The sequence below is a fragment of the Heliangelus exortis genome, chromosome 2, assembly GCF_036169615.1.
Source record: "Heliangelus exortis chromosome 2, bHelExo1.hap1, whole genome shotgun sequence".
NCBI lineage: Eukaryota > Metazoa > Chordata > Aves > Apodiformes > Trochilidae > Heliangelus > Heliangelus exortis.
The window spans coordinates 52,022,736-52,036,559 of NC_092423.1; the positions used below are offsets into that span (position 1 = coordinate 52,022,736).

At 35.2% G+C, this 13,824-nt stretch overlaps 1 protein-coding gene across 12 annotated transcripts in view; it reads left to right on the top strand.

Annotated features, from left to right (window-relative positions):
• Positions 1-13,824, top strand: part of CDK13 (cyclin dependent kinase 13) — a 45,874-nt gene that overhangs the window by 7,263 nt on the left and 24,787 nt on the right. For 6 of the 12 annotated variants that reach the window (XM_071736151.1, XM_071736156.1, XM_071736157.1 and 3 more), the window contains exons 2-6: positions 3,648-4,253; positions 7,783-7,950; positions 8,228-8,367; positions 9,251-9,421; positions 11,273-11,353. In XM_071736151.1, the coding sequence (XP_071592252.1) occupies positions 3,648-4,253; positions 7,783-7,950; positions 8,228-8,367; positions 9,251-9,421; positions 11,273-11,353 (1,166 nt within the window). The remainder of the gene's footprint in view (positions 1-3,647; positions 4,254-7,782; positions 7,951-8,227; positions 8,368-9,250; positions 9,422-11,272; positions 11,354-13,824) is intronic. The other 6 variants (XM_071736161.1, XM_071736162.1, XM_071736155.1 and 3 more) reach the window with 2 other exon arrangements.

Genomic DNA, 13,824 nt, shown 5'->3' on the forward strand with positions numbered 1-13,824 from the left:
TGGACACTGGTTGTTGTAAGCCCATTTCTGTGCTGCTGTGCCTTCATCTTTTATGTCAAATGAATGTTAGCTCTGAACAGAGTAAATTGGTTAGCTTTGGTTTTGTATTTTTCCACACTTGAGTTCTGTATACATTTATAAGGGGAAGCTTGTAAATAGTCCATAATTTTGATTTTGTGCCATTTTTATAGATGGAAATTTGTACACAATTTTTGTCTAGCCTGCAAGTTTCTCTTGTGACTTTTGGAAGTCACCAATGAAAGAAAGTGGTAGTTGGAGTATTTGAAAGATCATTAGGCTTATGAAGCATTGGATTTTATCATTGTAACTTGAATAACCATCACTTTGGAAAAACTGTGTTTTACTTAAGGTTTAGCATTTGTTTATTTCATTGAAAGTGTTAATGTTTTCACTGTAACTCCCTTGGATCTATCCCAGAAGACATGGTTCAGCAAGCAGTTCTTGCACAGGTCTTTGAGATACCAAAGGAAGTCCTAGTTGATTATTAGCACTGACGTGGACTATGTAGTGCAATGTTGGGTTTTTTTCTTACATAAAATTAAATAATGAAAAACCTTTGGAAAAACTAAAGCATTGCAGAGATTATACTCAGCATATTTTATAATTAGGCTACTATAATTTTGATCTGCTCTTAAGAGATCTAGCATGTACTGAAACTTAGAAATTTGTGTGCATGTGTATTCACTGTCTCCCATATAGATTCAGTTCTGACATGAGAAAGTTACACGTTAGTCATATGTAGTGTGAAACCTGGGGTGGAGAATGTTGGATTTATGCTGAGCTTGCATAAATACATGTTTATATCCCAGGCTCCCTTGACTAATTTTGGTAAAAAACTTAAATAATTTCCATTATTTGCCTTCCTTGAGATGCTTTTTTTTTTTAAGTATAAAGATTTAGGTTATTTTTTGTTTCAGCTTTTCAGAACTTTCCCTTCCTCACCAAGTTATGGTAGCTGATAAGTGAGAGTTTGCTGTTAGTCATTTGAACAGATTTTCTGATTTCATCCTTAGTAGTGATTAAGATGAACCTGTTCTATTTTGAACCGAAGTGGAAGAGTCAAGGTGTCTCAGCATCAACAGTGTTTTAAGCTGCTATTGTTCTTTTCTAGTGCGTGTGGAATTATGTCCATATTTCTGCTTCTGACATTGGTTACTTTCTTTTATAGGGCACCTTTCAAAAAACAACAGGAATTGGAAGTTTGGTTTTGTTGTCGTTTTTTCCCCAAGAAAACCCAAATTATTGTACTTGGGAAAGAAATAGAACTGAATTTGAGATCTTTAGACATGTTTTAAACTTTGTTTAAAAAATACAGGTAAGGCAGGGTTGCAGTGAGATCCTTGGGATGGAGATTGCGCTCTACAGGTAACAGAAGCAAGAGTCAGCTTAAAATAGCTGGTGTAGACACAAGATGTGCAAGCAGGTGTTTTCCAAGACAGGTCAGTGACATCCTAGCAAGTGATGTGCCATTTATAGAAGTCAGTTTAGGATTAATGGGGCTTATGTGCTTGTGCTTGATGGAGAAATACAATTATATTGATTCTACATCTGGTGCAGATCTGTAGCAGTATATCTCTGCTTGAGATAATAATTCTTCTCAGAAAGTGATACAGCATTCTGAGGGGAGCTTTGACCTAGACTTTGAAGTGTATATATTGTCAGAATAGTCTTAGCCCTTTTTCTTCCTACTTATCCCATCATAACTGTGTATTACGGAGCTGTGTACTTTTTTTTACTTCATTTTGGCCTAACCTCTCAAAATTTTCTATGGGGTTTAGTACACATAGATTTCCAAAGAAATAGTGAGGAGTATGAAAAACCCAAAGTAATATTGAGAAATATAAAGAACTGTTCTCATTATTGTTGTCATAATCATCTGTCTTTGTTAACCTGCTGTGCCAGAAAATTCTATGAAGCCTGCTTCCTAGCATAAAATTGAAATATGTTAGTTTCCAAGAGTTGTCTTCATGTGGGGTTTCTGTTTTAATTTTTTTTGTGTACAATTTTGAGACCTGTGCTAAAGTGTACAGTGCACACACCTATATGTTGCTTTGAATCTCTCGTACTGAATCTAACCCCAGTGAATTTTATGTTTGTTTAAAAAGAAACCATTTTCTAGTGCAGGAAAATTAAATTTGGAGATTAATAGATACTGCACACAAAATAGAACCATCACTGTACTATATCAAATATTTGTTCAGATGAAGCATTGAATGTAATTTCTTTTGTTGATAATTAAAACTGAATAACTTAGTTTTTACTAAAATCAAATTTGACAGAGGTGAATAGTCCTGAGGATAATGACTGCAGTTGCTTTTTTTTTTTTTTTTTTTTTTTAAAGTTATCCTCTGTATACCGGTGCTATCTTTTGAACTCTGAAGTTCTTTTATCTCCAAGGAGTTTTATTTTTGCTGTTGCTTGAAATTTTTTCTCTGTCCAGCTTATGAATATATTTTTCCATCCTCATTATACTTTTTCATCCTCTTCAATTGATACACTCAAGAGAAATAGATCTCAATCAAACTTTAATCAAGACGATATATGTAAATTTGGTGACTACACTTGCTATTCTTAGTATGGTGAAATGGATGAAAGCCCCCACATTTAATTTCATTTATTTCATTACATTTTGTAAGTTAGCAGTGAATCAGGCTACTGTACTCATTTCCATGACCTTCACTTCAATTATGGTTTTTTTTCTTTTCCCTTTTGATTTTTAATGACAACTGAATCAAAACTGTTAGGTAGATTAGGATATCTCTTTGAAAAATTGGGTGAAAAATAGTTCATGTTACATGGTGGTTTTGCACAGTAGAAGTTTGCTTTTCTAACTGTTAGGTTGTTTTCCTTTTGAGATTTTGTAGATAGCTTAGATTACTTTTTCCTCCCCTTTCTGTTAGTCTCTATTCTGATGCAGGCAAAGCATAGGCCAGTTTATGGGTTATGTTTGCTGGAGCTGCAGTAAGCATTGGGTACTTGTTGTTTGGCTGGTTTTTGTTTTTAAATGCATACAGCTACATTTTGAAAAAGGAAAGCTGATTTTTATTGCTATTGTTCAGGTAGTTACATTGCAGCCCATAGTGTTTCTTTCAACTAAATTATTCTAATGAAAACTGGAACTGAAACAGAAGATACTGGTGCAGTGCATATTACTGCTTCAGTGTTGTGTTTAGATTTCTGTTGTCATGTTGTAACATCAGTTTCATTTTATTGAATTCTGGTTACAAAGCCAGCTAATTTTTTTTTTCTCAACTACTGCATATACTGCACAAGTTGCATAGGATCAGATTTTCTTTAAAGAAGGAAATATTTCTCACAAATAGCGAGGGGAAAAAAATAAAATCTGCCCTATAGATAGGTATACTTGTATATCGCAGTTCTTTAATGGGAGAAACTGCATCTAAAAAAGGTTTACCATTTTCTAACAACCTGTTTGGATGCAGAATTTTGCTTAATTAACTAGATTATTTTTTAAAGGCATGGTCTCTCCTATTTGATATATTTTTGTTTACTCTGTAAGTATGGTGATAGTTTCTTTTAAACAAGTAGTTTATCAGAAAAGCGGATGCACTGAGAAAGCAGCTAGGCTAATTTTAACTGGGTAAATCTTAACTTTTTTGAAACAGGAGGTCAGCAAAATCTCGAAGCAGAAGTCCATATTCATCAAGGCACTCTAGGTCTCGTAGCAGACACCGATTGTCTAGATCCAGAAGTCGTCATTCAAGTATTTCTCCTAGCACATTGACTCTGAAGAGTAGCCTGGCTGCTGAGCTGAACAAAAACAAAAAAGCAAGAGCTGCTGAGGCAGCCAAAGCCAGTGCAAAAGCTTCCAATACTTCAACTCCTACTAAGGGAAACACTGACACTGCTGTAAGTGCACCTCAAGTGAACAATGTAAAGGACCTGAAGAAAGTAAAAACTGAGCATACGCCTTCTCCTACAAGCAGCACAAATTTGAAAAATGACAAGGCAAAAACAAAGGTATCGCTTCCTGAAACAAAAGGGGAAAATAATTTAATTGCAGACAAAATTACTAAACAGAAACCTGCAGCAGTAAAGGAGAATAAAGTAACTGCTGTAAAACAGCCCCCTGTCGCTGTAAAAGAGAAAAGCAAACTGAGTACACCAAGTGTAGTAACCAAGGAGAAGGATCGAGTTGTTGCACTACCAACCTCCACACTGCCACCCCTGCCTTTGCCTCCCACGCTGCCTGAAGATAAAGAAACAGATAGGTGAGTTGTGACAAAGGTTTGCTTTTGTGTCAAAGGTTTTGCTTGTCTCTTCCTTCTCCTTATTAGTTGTTATCTGCTCTTTTATTAGTGTTATTATTGTTTCCTATGGAAAAGAAGTATAATCCTATTTGCTAGTCAGGCTGGTGCATTAAGTACTTCCTACTCTTCAGTTGTTTAGGAATTTGGTCTGTAAAACTAATTCAACTAGTTCTCAAAAAGAGAAGCATTTGGTCTAGGAGGAATCTTTCAATACAAAGTACAGTAAAGAGATGATGTGAAATTGCTGGTACATAATAGTTTTGGAACTGTAGCAAGGATGCATTCAAGGATTCATAATTGCAAATTTGGTATTAACGTGCATACTTGTGGGGAAAAGCTGAATACAATAGCAGTATGTAGAACTACTTAAATTAGCTGGGCTTTGAGGTCAAGATTCTCTCCCCTTTACAAGGAATTGTTTTTAGAGCTGTCTGTTATTCTAGAGTAATTTATCTCAGAGATAGGTATGATTTTTGAGTATGTATAGAGGAAGTGTGATCCATGTCATTTCTATTAACTTTTGAAGCATAACGTAGAAATTCATGTCCAGCTGACATTTGAGTTTACATTACATTCAGGCTTCTCATAGTCCCAACAAGAGAATGCATGATGTGATTCTTATTGGAGAATTAGACTTTTGAGTGGTAATTTACTGTTTTTCTTTTGGTTTTGGTGATGAAATTGAAAAGAGTTACGTTTGTTTTCATGTTACATGCCTCTCACATGTATGTGAGAAAACAACTCACAAGTAAAACTGTTTTTTTAGCATTGAATTAATAACTAATTTGTGTGATATGTCTTTGTAATAAACTGTAAAAGGAAAACTCAAAACCTTATAAGGTGCTTTCATGTATATTCCATATCTGTGAAACTAGCCTGTCTTCTCTCATTCTTTGAGAAATATGTAGTGTTTCTTTGCTTAGTAACAATAGTTAAATGTTTATCTTGTGCCTGCTAATATTTTAATGCTATGTTAAATATTAGGATGGATTGGAGGCCTTAGCAAATAAGTAGAATCTAACAAGGTATTAGTTATTTTTTTTAGTAATAGTAAAAGAGAAATCTTGTTTCTTACCCTTCAGAACTCTAGCAAATGTCGGTCCAGTTGTTCAGAATCACATCTGTTTGGTAAACTTGTTGCATTTAAGTTTGAGACAGCCATCTCTAGGTAAATAGGACTTCTGACACTGTTATTTGAGAACAAAATTTACTGTTTCAACTAAAAACTAGGCTAACTAGTTTAACTAAATCTGTGCTTGGTACTGCAGTGTTAATTGTGATAATATGAAATGAGATTTTATCTTGAAGTTAATTGCTTCTTCCTAGTAGTATTTTAATGTTATGCCTGGTTTATATATAGGACAAAGGAGTTAAAGTAAAATTAAATGGTTTTATCAGCACTTTGCTCATTCTCCTTTAAAAAAAAAAAAAAAAAAAAAGAAGCCTAAGTCTTGCAAACAGCTGCGTTAGAAAAATTAATGACAAATAATATAATAATGAGTGTCATTTATGCTTTGCTTAGTTTTGCCTATAGGATGTTACAAACCTGAGATCAGAATGGTTGTGATTGCAAGTCATGATAAAGATGAAATCATTTTAAGAGAAGCGATGAATGTTTTTTAGGGAGGGAGGAGGGCAAAGGTATTTACTTTAGAGTTACTATGGGGATATTGTTCCAATAAAGCAAGCTTGATGCTATGTGGAACTGACTGATTCATAATGTCACTTGTGAGTTTCAGTAAGAATCTCATAAATCCACAAATAAACTGCCTAATGGTACTGTAGTGATGCAAAACCACTGTGTAGGTTAGCTGAAAGGGAGAAGTGTTCTGGTGGTCAATGCTGTGTAATTTAACAGACCTGAAAAAAAGGCTGCTCTTGTCTGAGTCAGTTTTTATGCATTCCTTTTAAAATTAGAATCTCTCATACTGAAAGTTTGCGGTCAGAATAGAGAAACAAAAATACATGAACTTAAAAATTAAGCATTTTTGTTTACCATGATAATTTCATGGAGTATCCAAAGGTGATTTATTTTTCATGGCATGCTAACAGTTATATTTGTGATGAGGGCAGTATGTGCTTGCTTGAGGTGCCTTTTCAGATTAAGACAGTGGCAGCCTGAGAACTGGTAGAAGGCATCAAAGTGTTGTGTTTTCATAGGAAAGCACATACATATGCCAAACACTGGAATGCTTTATTTGATTATAAAAAGATTGCTAATTGCAATTAATACAGGGGAGAAAATAAGCATTCTTTGTGGTGGAAGACATTAATATTTACGGAGGTTCCTGCTTAATGGAACTAAGTAGATAAGAAATTGCAGAAAAACATAAAGAAAAGGTTCCCAGAGAGGATGCTGTGGCAGTATCTGCATTTGCCAAAACATTGTCTTGGAAAATGTTCCCACAAAACAAGATGAAGCTTTCTTGATGCCATGACAGTTTGAAATTTAAAGAGAAAATACTATATGAGAATTTTGTAGGGGAGGAACAGTTACATAATTATGTGAAGTTTAGAGATGGTTGTGGCTTGAAAATTGCTGGAAATGTAGTAGCTGCACAAATCTAGCTAAATTCCAGGAAGTTCTGGTAAAATGGAACCATTTGCTTAAAAAAAAAATCTGCACAAATATTATGGTTTTCAGAATTTTCCCATTAGAGTGGGAAGAGCATCTCTAGAATTATTATCTCTCTAATTGTTAATGGAGTGTATATTGCTGTACTTGTCTTTGGAGTATTTTGATTGGGGATTTGGGGGGATACTGAGTTTGACTGTTGGTATCTGTTACCTAATTATGGTTGATGATTTTAAAAATGGTTACATTTCAGTAATCCATGCAGGAAAAAAATTGGCAATATTTTTCTCTTCCCCCCTTCCCCCCCCACTTGATTTCTATATTGATCACTAGAAACATGTTGAACCTGAGTGTTTCAGTAACTGTGAGGTTAGAATCTGAAAATAGAGTGATGCAGACTGCCTTGTAATAGCCTGCAGTGTTATTGTAACTGCAAAGCTCATTATCTCTGGAGAGTAACATTGTAGTGAACTGGAGTAGAGTAGTATTTCCTTTAATATGAGTCAGCCAGTCAGAGTCGCCTGGAATCACTACACCTCTGTCTGGCAGCTCCTGGTATCTATGTATTTTTAATAGTCTAGGTCATAAGCTTAAAAAGAAGCTTGTGTGACAGAATTAGTCTTGCCTGGTAAGGCTTGCTGTGTCATCTGGCCTCAGCTTTTACCAGAAAGATCTGATTTCATAGTGTCTGTAGAATTTTGGTAGTTAGCTGTGTGTCTTCCAGAGACCTGTTTCTGAGTAATTTGTAAAGCATAAATCAAAGTCCTGCAAATTCTAAGAGAAAAGATTTCAAAAATTTGACGCATCAGCAGCCTAGAATGTATTTTTAAAAATCATTCCAGTAGGTTTTCCTTTATGTGTATTAATTTTATTCTGGGGTGTTCAACTTACTAGCAAAATTGTCTCTTAAAATAGTTTGCGAGAGAATCTCTCTGTGAAGTCAGTTAAAGAAGCAGAGAAGAAACTTCGCCACCTGCTTGCAGATTTGCCACTTCCACCTGAGCTGCCTGGAGGAGCTGAACTTTCTAAAAGTCCTGAAGAAAAAAAACCAGTAGTTCAGTTACACAGCAAGAGAAGACCAAAGTATGTTTATTATCCTTTTTTTTTTTTAAAGCTTGTCAAGCAAATAGAAGTTGTAATAGTTTCTTTAGGATCTATTTATCTTTAAACATTTCTGCTTTTTAATGAGTTTTTAAATATTCATGAGGTTTGAATTAAGCTGCATGGTTTGTTGCCAATTAATGGTAGTAAGCCAGTTTTCTAATGAAATTTTATAAGTATTCAATGTTGGGGTTTTTTCAAGGCTATGACAATCCTTAGATATATCAGCTGTATTCTTAGAAAAGCTTGTTGTTTCTAGAATATGTGGACCACGACACGGAGAAACAAAAGAAAAAGAAATAGACTGGGGAAAGCGCTGCGTGGATAAGTTTGATATCATTGGTATTATTGGTGAAGGCACTTATGGACAGGTTTACAAAGCCAGAGATAAAGATACAGGTAAGTTTAAAAAAAAAATAACCTTACAATTCTAAATTTAATAAGATATTATGATCTTGTCTTTGTGTTGTGAAATTGTAAGTAAAATTCTGCCCTCTAATGTCTCTAGTAGTCAATACTGATAGTAGGAAGATAATTTTGTCTCTGTGCAACACAGTCCTGAAGTGCTGCAGATTGTGTACTTTTCTTGCAGTATAACTAACTTTACAACAGTGATGTAAATTTTAAAGTTCATCTTAAGCTTTTGCTCAAATGAACAATCATTTACCACCGTGATACTTCAGGATGTTGTCATTACTTTTAAACAGCTAAGGCATAGGAATTGATTCTTCATATATGCTGTATGTTGCTTGATCATTTTATGTTAAATGAATAGCTTTCTGTGACTGCCTGCTCTTTTCTTATTTATGCCTGTTTTGAATGCTGGTTATTTTCCACTGCAGCACTAACTGAATCACACAGGGTAGTTCACCAGCCACAGTTCATTCTCTCTGATCTGTGGAAGAAAAAGAGCAGTGTGATTTTAAGTTTTTCATTCTTCACCTGCACTTGTCTCAATTTGCAAACTTTAGTTTTTAAGTTGAAGCAGTGTGGAGTATTGGGACATAATGGGAGTGAGATACATGGGAAGAGGACAGGATTAGAGTGTGCAGCTAAAAATTTTCCTTTATAGTCTTGCTTCTCCAGGTGATTGTTTCCAAAAAAAGGTTAATTCTGTTTCCATTCAGCATAGTCTTTCTTGCAAGTATGAAAATATTTACCTGTTTAATCCATTCAGAAATAGTAACAAATGGGAAGGGTTTTAAAAACAATCAAGCAAATTCAATACTAAATCCTATAGTTTGGTTGCTAATCAGTGATTTTTATTTAAATTTCTTCTTAGGGGAAATGGTGGCACTAAAGAAAGTACGTCTGGATAATGAAAAAGAAGGTTTTCCAATAACAGCCATTCGGGAGATTAAGATTCTTCGACAGCTTAATCACCAAAGCATTATCAACATGAAGGAAATAGTGACAGATAAGGAAGATGCTTTGGACTTCAAGAAGGACAAAGGTATGTACGCCAGCACAGGGTCTGCTTCACTAGACTTGAAGTTAAGAGTCATTATAAAACCTTTGCAAATAATAATGCTTGACAAAGGTTTTTAATTTTTATTTCATGACTAATAGAATGTATTTATTTAACTCAGCTATGCCTTTTGCTCATAGAAACATTTTTGGAAGTGTTTTGTGGGTTAAAAAATTTACTTGATTCCAGTATTGCTGGAGAGAGAGGAACAGATGTTTCACTTCTTGAAAGTCACAGATTAAGGAGGCCAGTAACAATAGGGAGCTCTTAATTGTGAGCTTTTTTAGCCTTTTATTTTCCTTGAAGTATTTTACCATATAATTTAGGGTACTGTAGCTTCAATGCTAAAGTGATGTTTTTCATTGTAGGCCTTGATTTTGTTTGAATTGTGCTTCTGTTATTTTTTTCAAAATGAAACATGTATCTTGAAGGCTAGAAGAAGTTTAAATGAAAAAGTACCCCAGTGCTGACAGGCTTTTTTGTATTGTGTTTAAATGGAGGAAGCAGAAGAGATTCTCTGTCTACGTGCAGGTTCAGTCAGTGGTCAGCTCTCAACTCTCTCAACTCTGACAGTCTACAACAGCCAGTTTAGGCTATTCATATGAATCTTGTATTGAGTTTTTAATTAGGTCTAACCCACTTGGCTAATGAGACCACACCAAGTCTCAACTTAAAACTTAATGACACATTAATTTTCTCCCTTTCTGCTTGGTGCCATGTCTATCAATAAATTGTAAATTTTTTTTTTTGTGTACTTCAAACTGTGTGTCTCATTAGCTTCAAGTGTCTTTTCGTTGTCCAAGTGTGTATGTGTACTTTTGATCTTGCTTTCAATTTATTTTTTTATTCTTAATTAGCAGTTATTAAAGCCCTTATATTTTGGGAAAATTTGCAAGGGGATGGGGCTTCTCTAGAGATATTAGAATAAAATTGCATTCGGATAGTCTCTTGAAAGCATTGGCATGATAATGAGACTGTGCTATTATGATTTGTCTGTGAAAAGATGGATTTTTTATTTTTTCAGGCACCGCATTCTGCATTTCCCTAATGAGTAGTTGGTTCTGAAATAGGGATTTATAGCTGAGACATTGTAGCCAAATTGTAGTACACATTATGCAGCAAAGAAATGCAAGTAAGAGGAAGTTCAGTCATTTTTACAGTAAACCATCGCAGACACAGAAGCAGCCTGATGGGCTTAAAAAGGAACCATTATAAAAGCAGTAGTGATGTCTTACTCAGGCAGTTAATTTTGTGTATTGCACCTATCATAGGCTGATCTATTACTAGTCTACCTTCTTAAGGTTTTTAGGGTGTATTGTTGTTGTATCTCAGGTGTTTAAAATACAGCAGGTCTAGTTTTCTGACATTTGTGTAAATATTTGGCACACTTGGTACTTGTTTTAAGAATACTTTTTAAGATGGCAACATTGACATGCAAACCAGCAGTGGCTTGGCTTGTACAACTTTCTCTGAACTATGTTACTTGTTTTTAAGTGATGTAATTCTATGTCTTGCAAACTTTTGGGTATTTGATTTCCCTCAATATTTTCAATAGCATTTTACTTATTAAAAAAGTGGAAGAAAAATGTGGGTTTTTTTCTGGTCAGCTTAGCATGTAAGTTTAACAATAGGTATATCTTTAATAGATGGGATTGCTTTTGTTTTTTTCTAGACAAGCCATTAGAAAAAGAAACACTAACACAGCAGTGGTTTACATATAAGGGCATTTCCATAAACAGATGTACAGCAGATGAGATAGCAGAGTTGTTTATGTGGGATGGGCACATACACAGCTGAGTGGGTTATACATAGGTCTGCTGCACTGAAGATCTGAAGTTTTTCCTTTTGCAGTCTTCATTGTTTATGAGGCATGCTTGATGATGAAGTTGGAGAATGGCAATTACTGGCTACTAATTGGTAATGTAACATCTTGATTCTGAGGCACCATCCTACCACAGAAATGTATCTGTGGGATTTGGCCAGAATGAGTATCCATTTTGTATGTTTCTTGTGTAGGCTTTTCTCCCCTGCCTGTCACAGGGAGCTGGGTGAACGTACAAGCTTGAGGATGCGAATACCAGACTCATTGTTGATGTTCTTTCTTGTGGGTGTGCATCTTTGTAATAGCTGCATAAGAAGTCTGCTGAACATACTTCTAAAACCTCCCCTGCTTTTCTCAGGACATAAAGCCTTATTTGACTTGATAGCATTGATGAGCTATAGCTTTCATTCATATTTCATTTGAATTTCATTTCATATTTCATTTCATTCAAATTCAAAATTTCAGAACTCCAATTATTTATTTAAATGGTTTCTTCTGGTGAGCTAGTGCAGGAGCAATTGAGAGTGCAGAAGCAGCCTGACACTTAGTGCTTGCAACCAAGTCTGCTGGCAGCTTAACTTTCCTTTGTTTTTCCTTTTCATTTGTTCAGAGGTACTTCACATTACAGTTCATGTTTATGAACTTCAGTTCATGTCCTTTTTGAGCAGAGTTTGGAGCAGGAGGACTGTGCTTTGTGGAAGCTAATCTTGCCTTAGTGATTTTTTTGTTGTTGTTGGGTTTTTTGTTTGTTTTTTGCTGTGGTTTTTTTGTTTGTGTTTTTTGGTTTGGTTTGGTTTTTCTGAGAAAGTTTGTGTGACATCTCCTGTCCAGCAGTAATTGAGAAAAAAAAGATATAAAACAAAAGTTGAAAACACAGAGCTATTTCCTCATAAACTAAGTTAGGTGAGCCACCTCATCAGTTATAAAGTAAATGATTGGAAAAAAGTCCTTTTATTTAGTCTTTCATCAGCTCTGATTTGTTTTTTTAGTGAGTCTGTCATTTATCTGACTTAGGTGTCTCTTTCAGCTTCGGGCATCTGAGATGGTCCTTCTATTCTCAGTTGCCTCTTTATCAGTTTATCTATGGGGCTGCCAGGATCTCTTTTTACCAAATCTGTGGAGATTGCCTGATTTAGCTTTTGTTGTTGTTAATGTAAAACCAGTAGGTGTACTGACTAACACTTCTTCCTTCTTTTGAATGAAAGAGGCATTTTTAATTGCTAACCCTGGGGGAGGATGTAAAATTTGGTGTGTGAGACTATATTAAATGATCTGGTTAACATCTCAGCTTGGTTTTTTTGTTTTCTTGTGTGGGATATCTGTTTGAGTTACATGTGTGCACTTCCGTAATTCTGTACTTTAGGGGTGTTTTTTTTGTTTTTTGGTTTTTGGGTTTTTTTTTTCAGTATGAATTAACAGCCTTTTTTTAAGGAATGAAGTCAGTATTTATCTCGACAGTATTGTAGTACCCATATTAAAAGGAAACTGGCTCTGTGGTGTGTTGTCATATGACTAGCAGGTTAATTTCTCAAGTACTTAGTCTGAAAGCTTGTGGTTTAGAAGGCAGCTGTGACAGCAGTCATGTAGTCACCAAAGTGTACTTCACTTCAGGGTTCCTTTTCTATTTGTGATTTGCCTAGCTTTACCAGGGTTTCCTGGGAAATTGAGTAAAACCAAGCTGATCTGAATTCCAGAAACCCCTGATGGTCTACAGCTTGCCTTGCTGCTCCTGAAATAGCTGGTAGAAACTTTTTACCCAAACAGTTCTCATGCTACAGCAAAGTTATCAGGAGTAAAGTGACTGCTTGAGTGGTGCTTCCTGTTTGTGTGAGCTGTGCTGAACTCTGGTCTGGGATCAGTGCAAAACTAATTGCATGGCTTTTCAGCTTGACCTATGTTATGGCAAAACGAGAAAAATCCCTGATTATTAGTCAGAGATTTCTGATACGTTTGGTTTGCTTTTCCTCTGCTTTAAGTTTTTTGTTTGGTTTCCTATTTCTGTATAATCTGCTATGGGAAAAGATAGTATTTATTTCCAGTGCTTCTGTATGCCATTGGCTGGCACATTTGTTTCAGAACATGCTTCCATGTGTGTGGCCTTTAGGTTGGATATATTTCAAGAGGAAAGTTTGATTGAACTTGAAATGAGGAATAGCACTGTCATCAAATAAAAACAATGTTGGGTGCAAATGTAAAAATGAAAAAAAAAAGTTATCTTTTGACTAAGCTACATTTGTCTTTTTAGTAAGGTTTGTGATATCTAAATGGAAAAATGAGTGTGCCAGTGGTGCTTTCTTTTAGTCCTAAGTGACTGATTTTGATGGCTATGCCCTTTATTTTATGTTTTGCAAATTAGAAAATAGGTTTGTAAAATGTGAGTAGAAAGAAAAGATTAGTATCTCTTTAAGGGACTTTAAGGAGTTTAAATATAAGGAACTTCAAGGAATTGACGGACAGATTATTGAACTTTCAGTCTCTGATAAAATCCTGTTTAGAACTGGAATGTAGTTTATCATCTTGAGCAGTGGGAGAGAAATGTTAAGGGAATGGAAGAGTAAATATACCC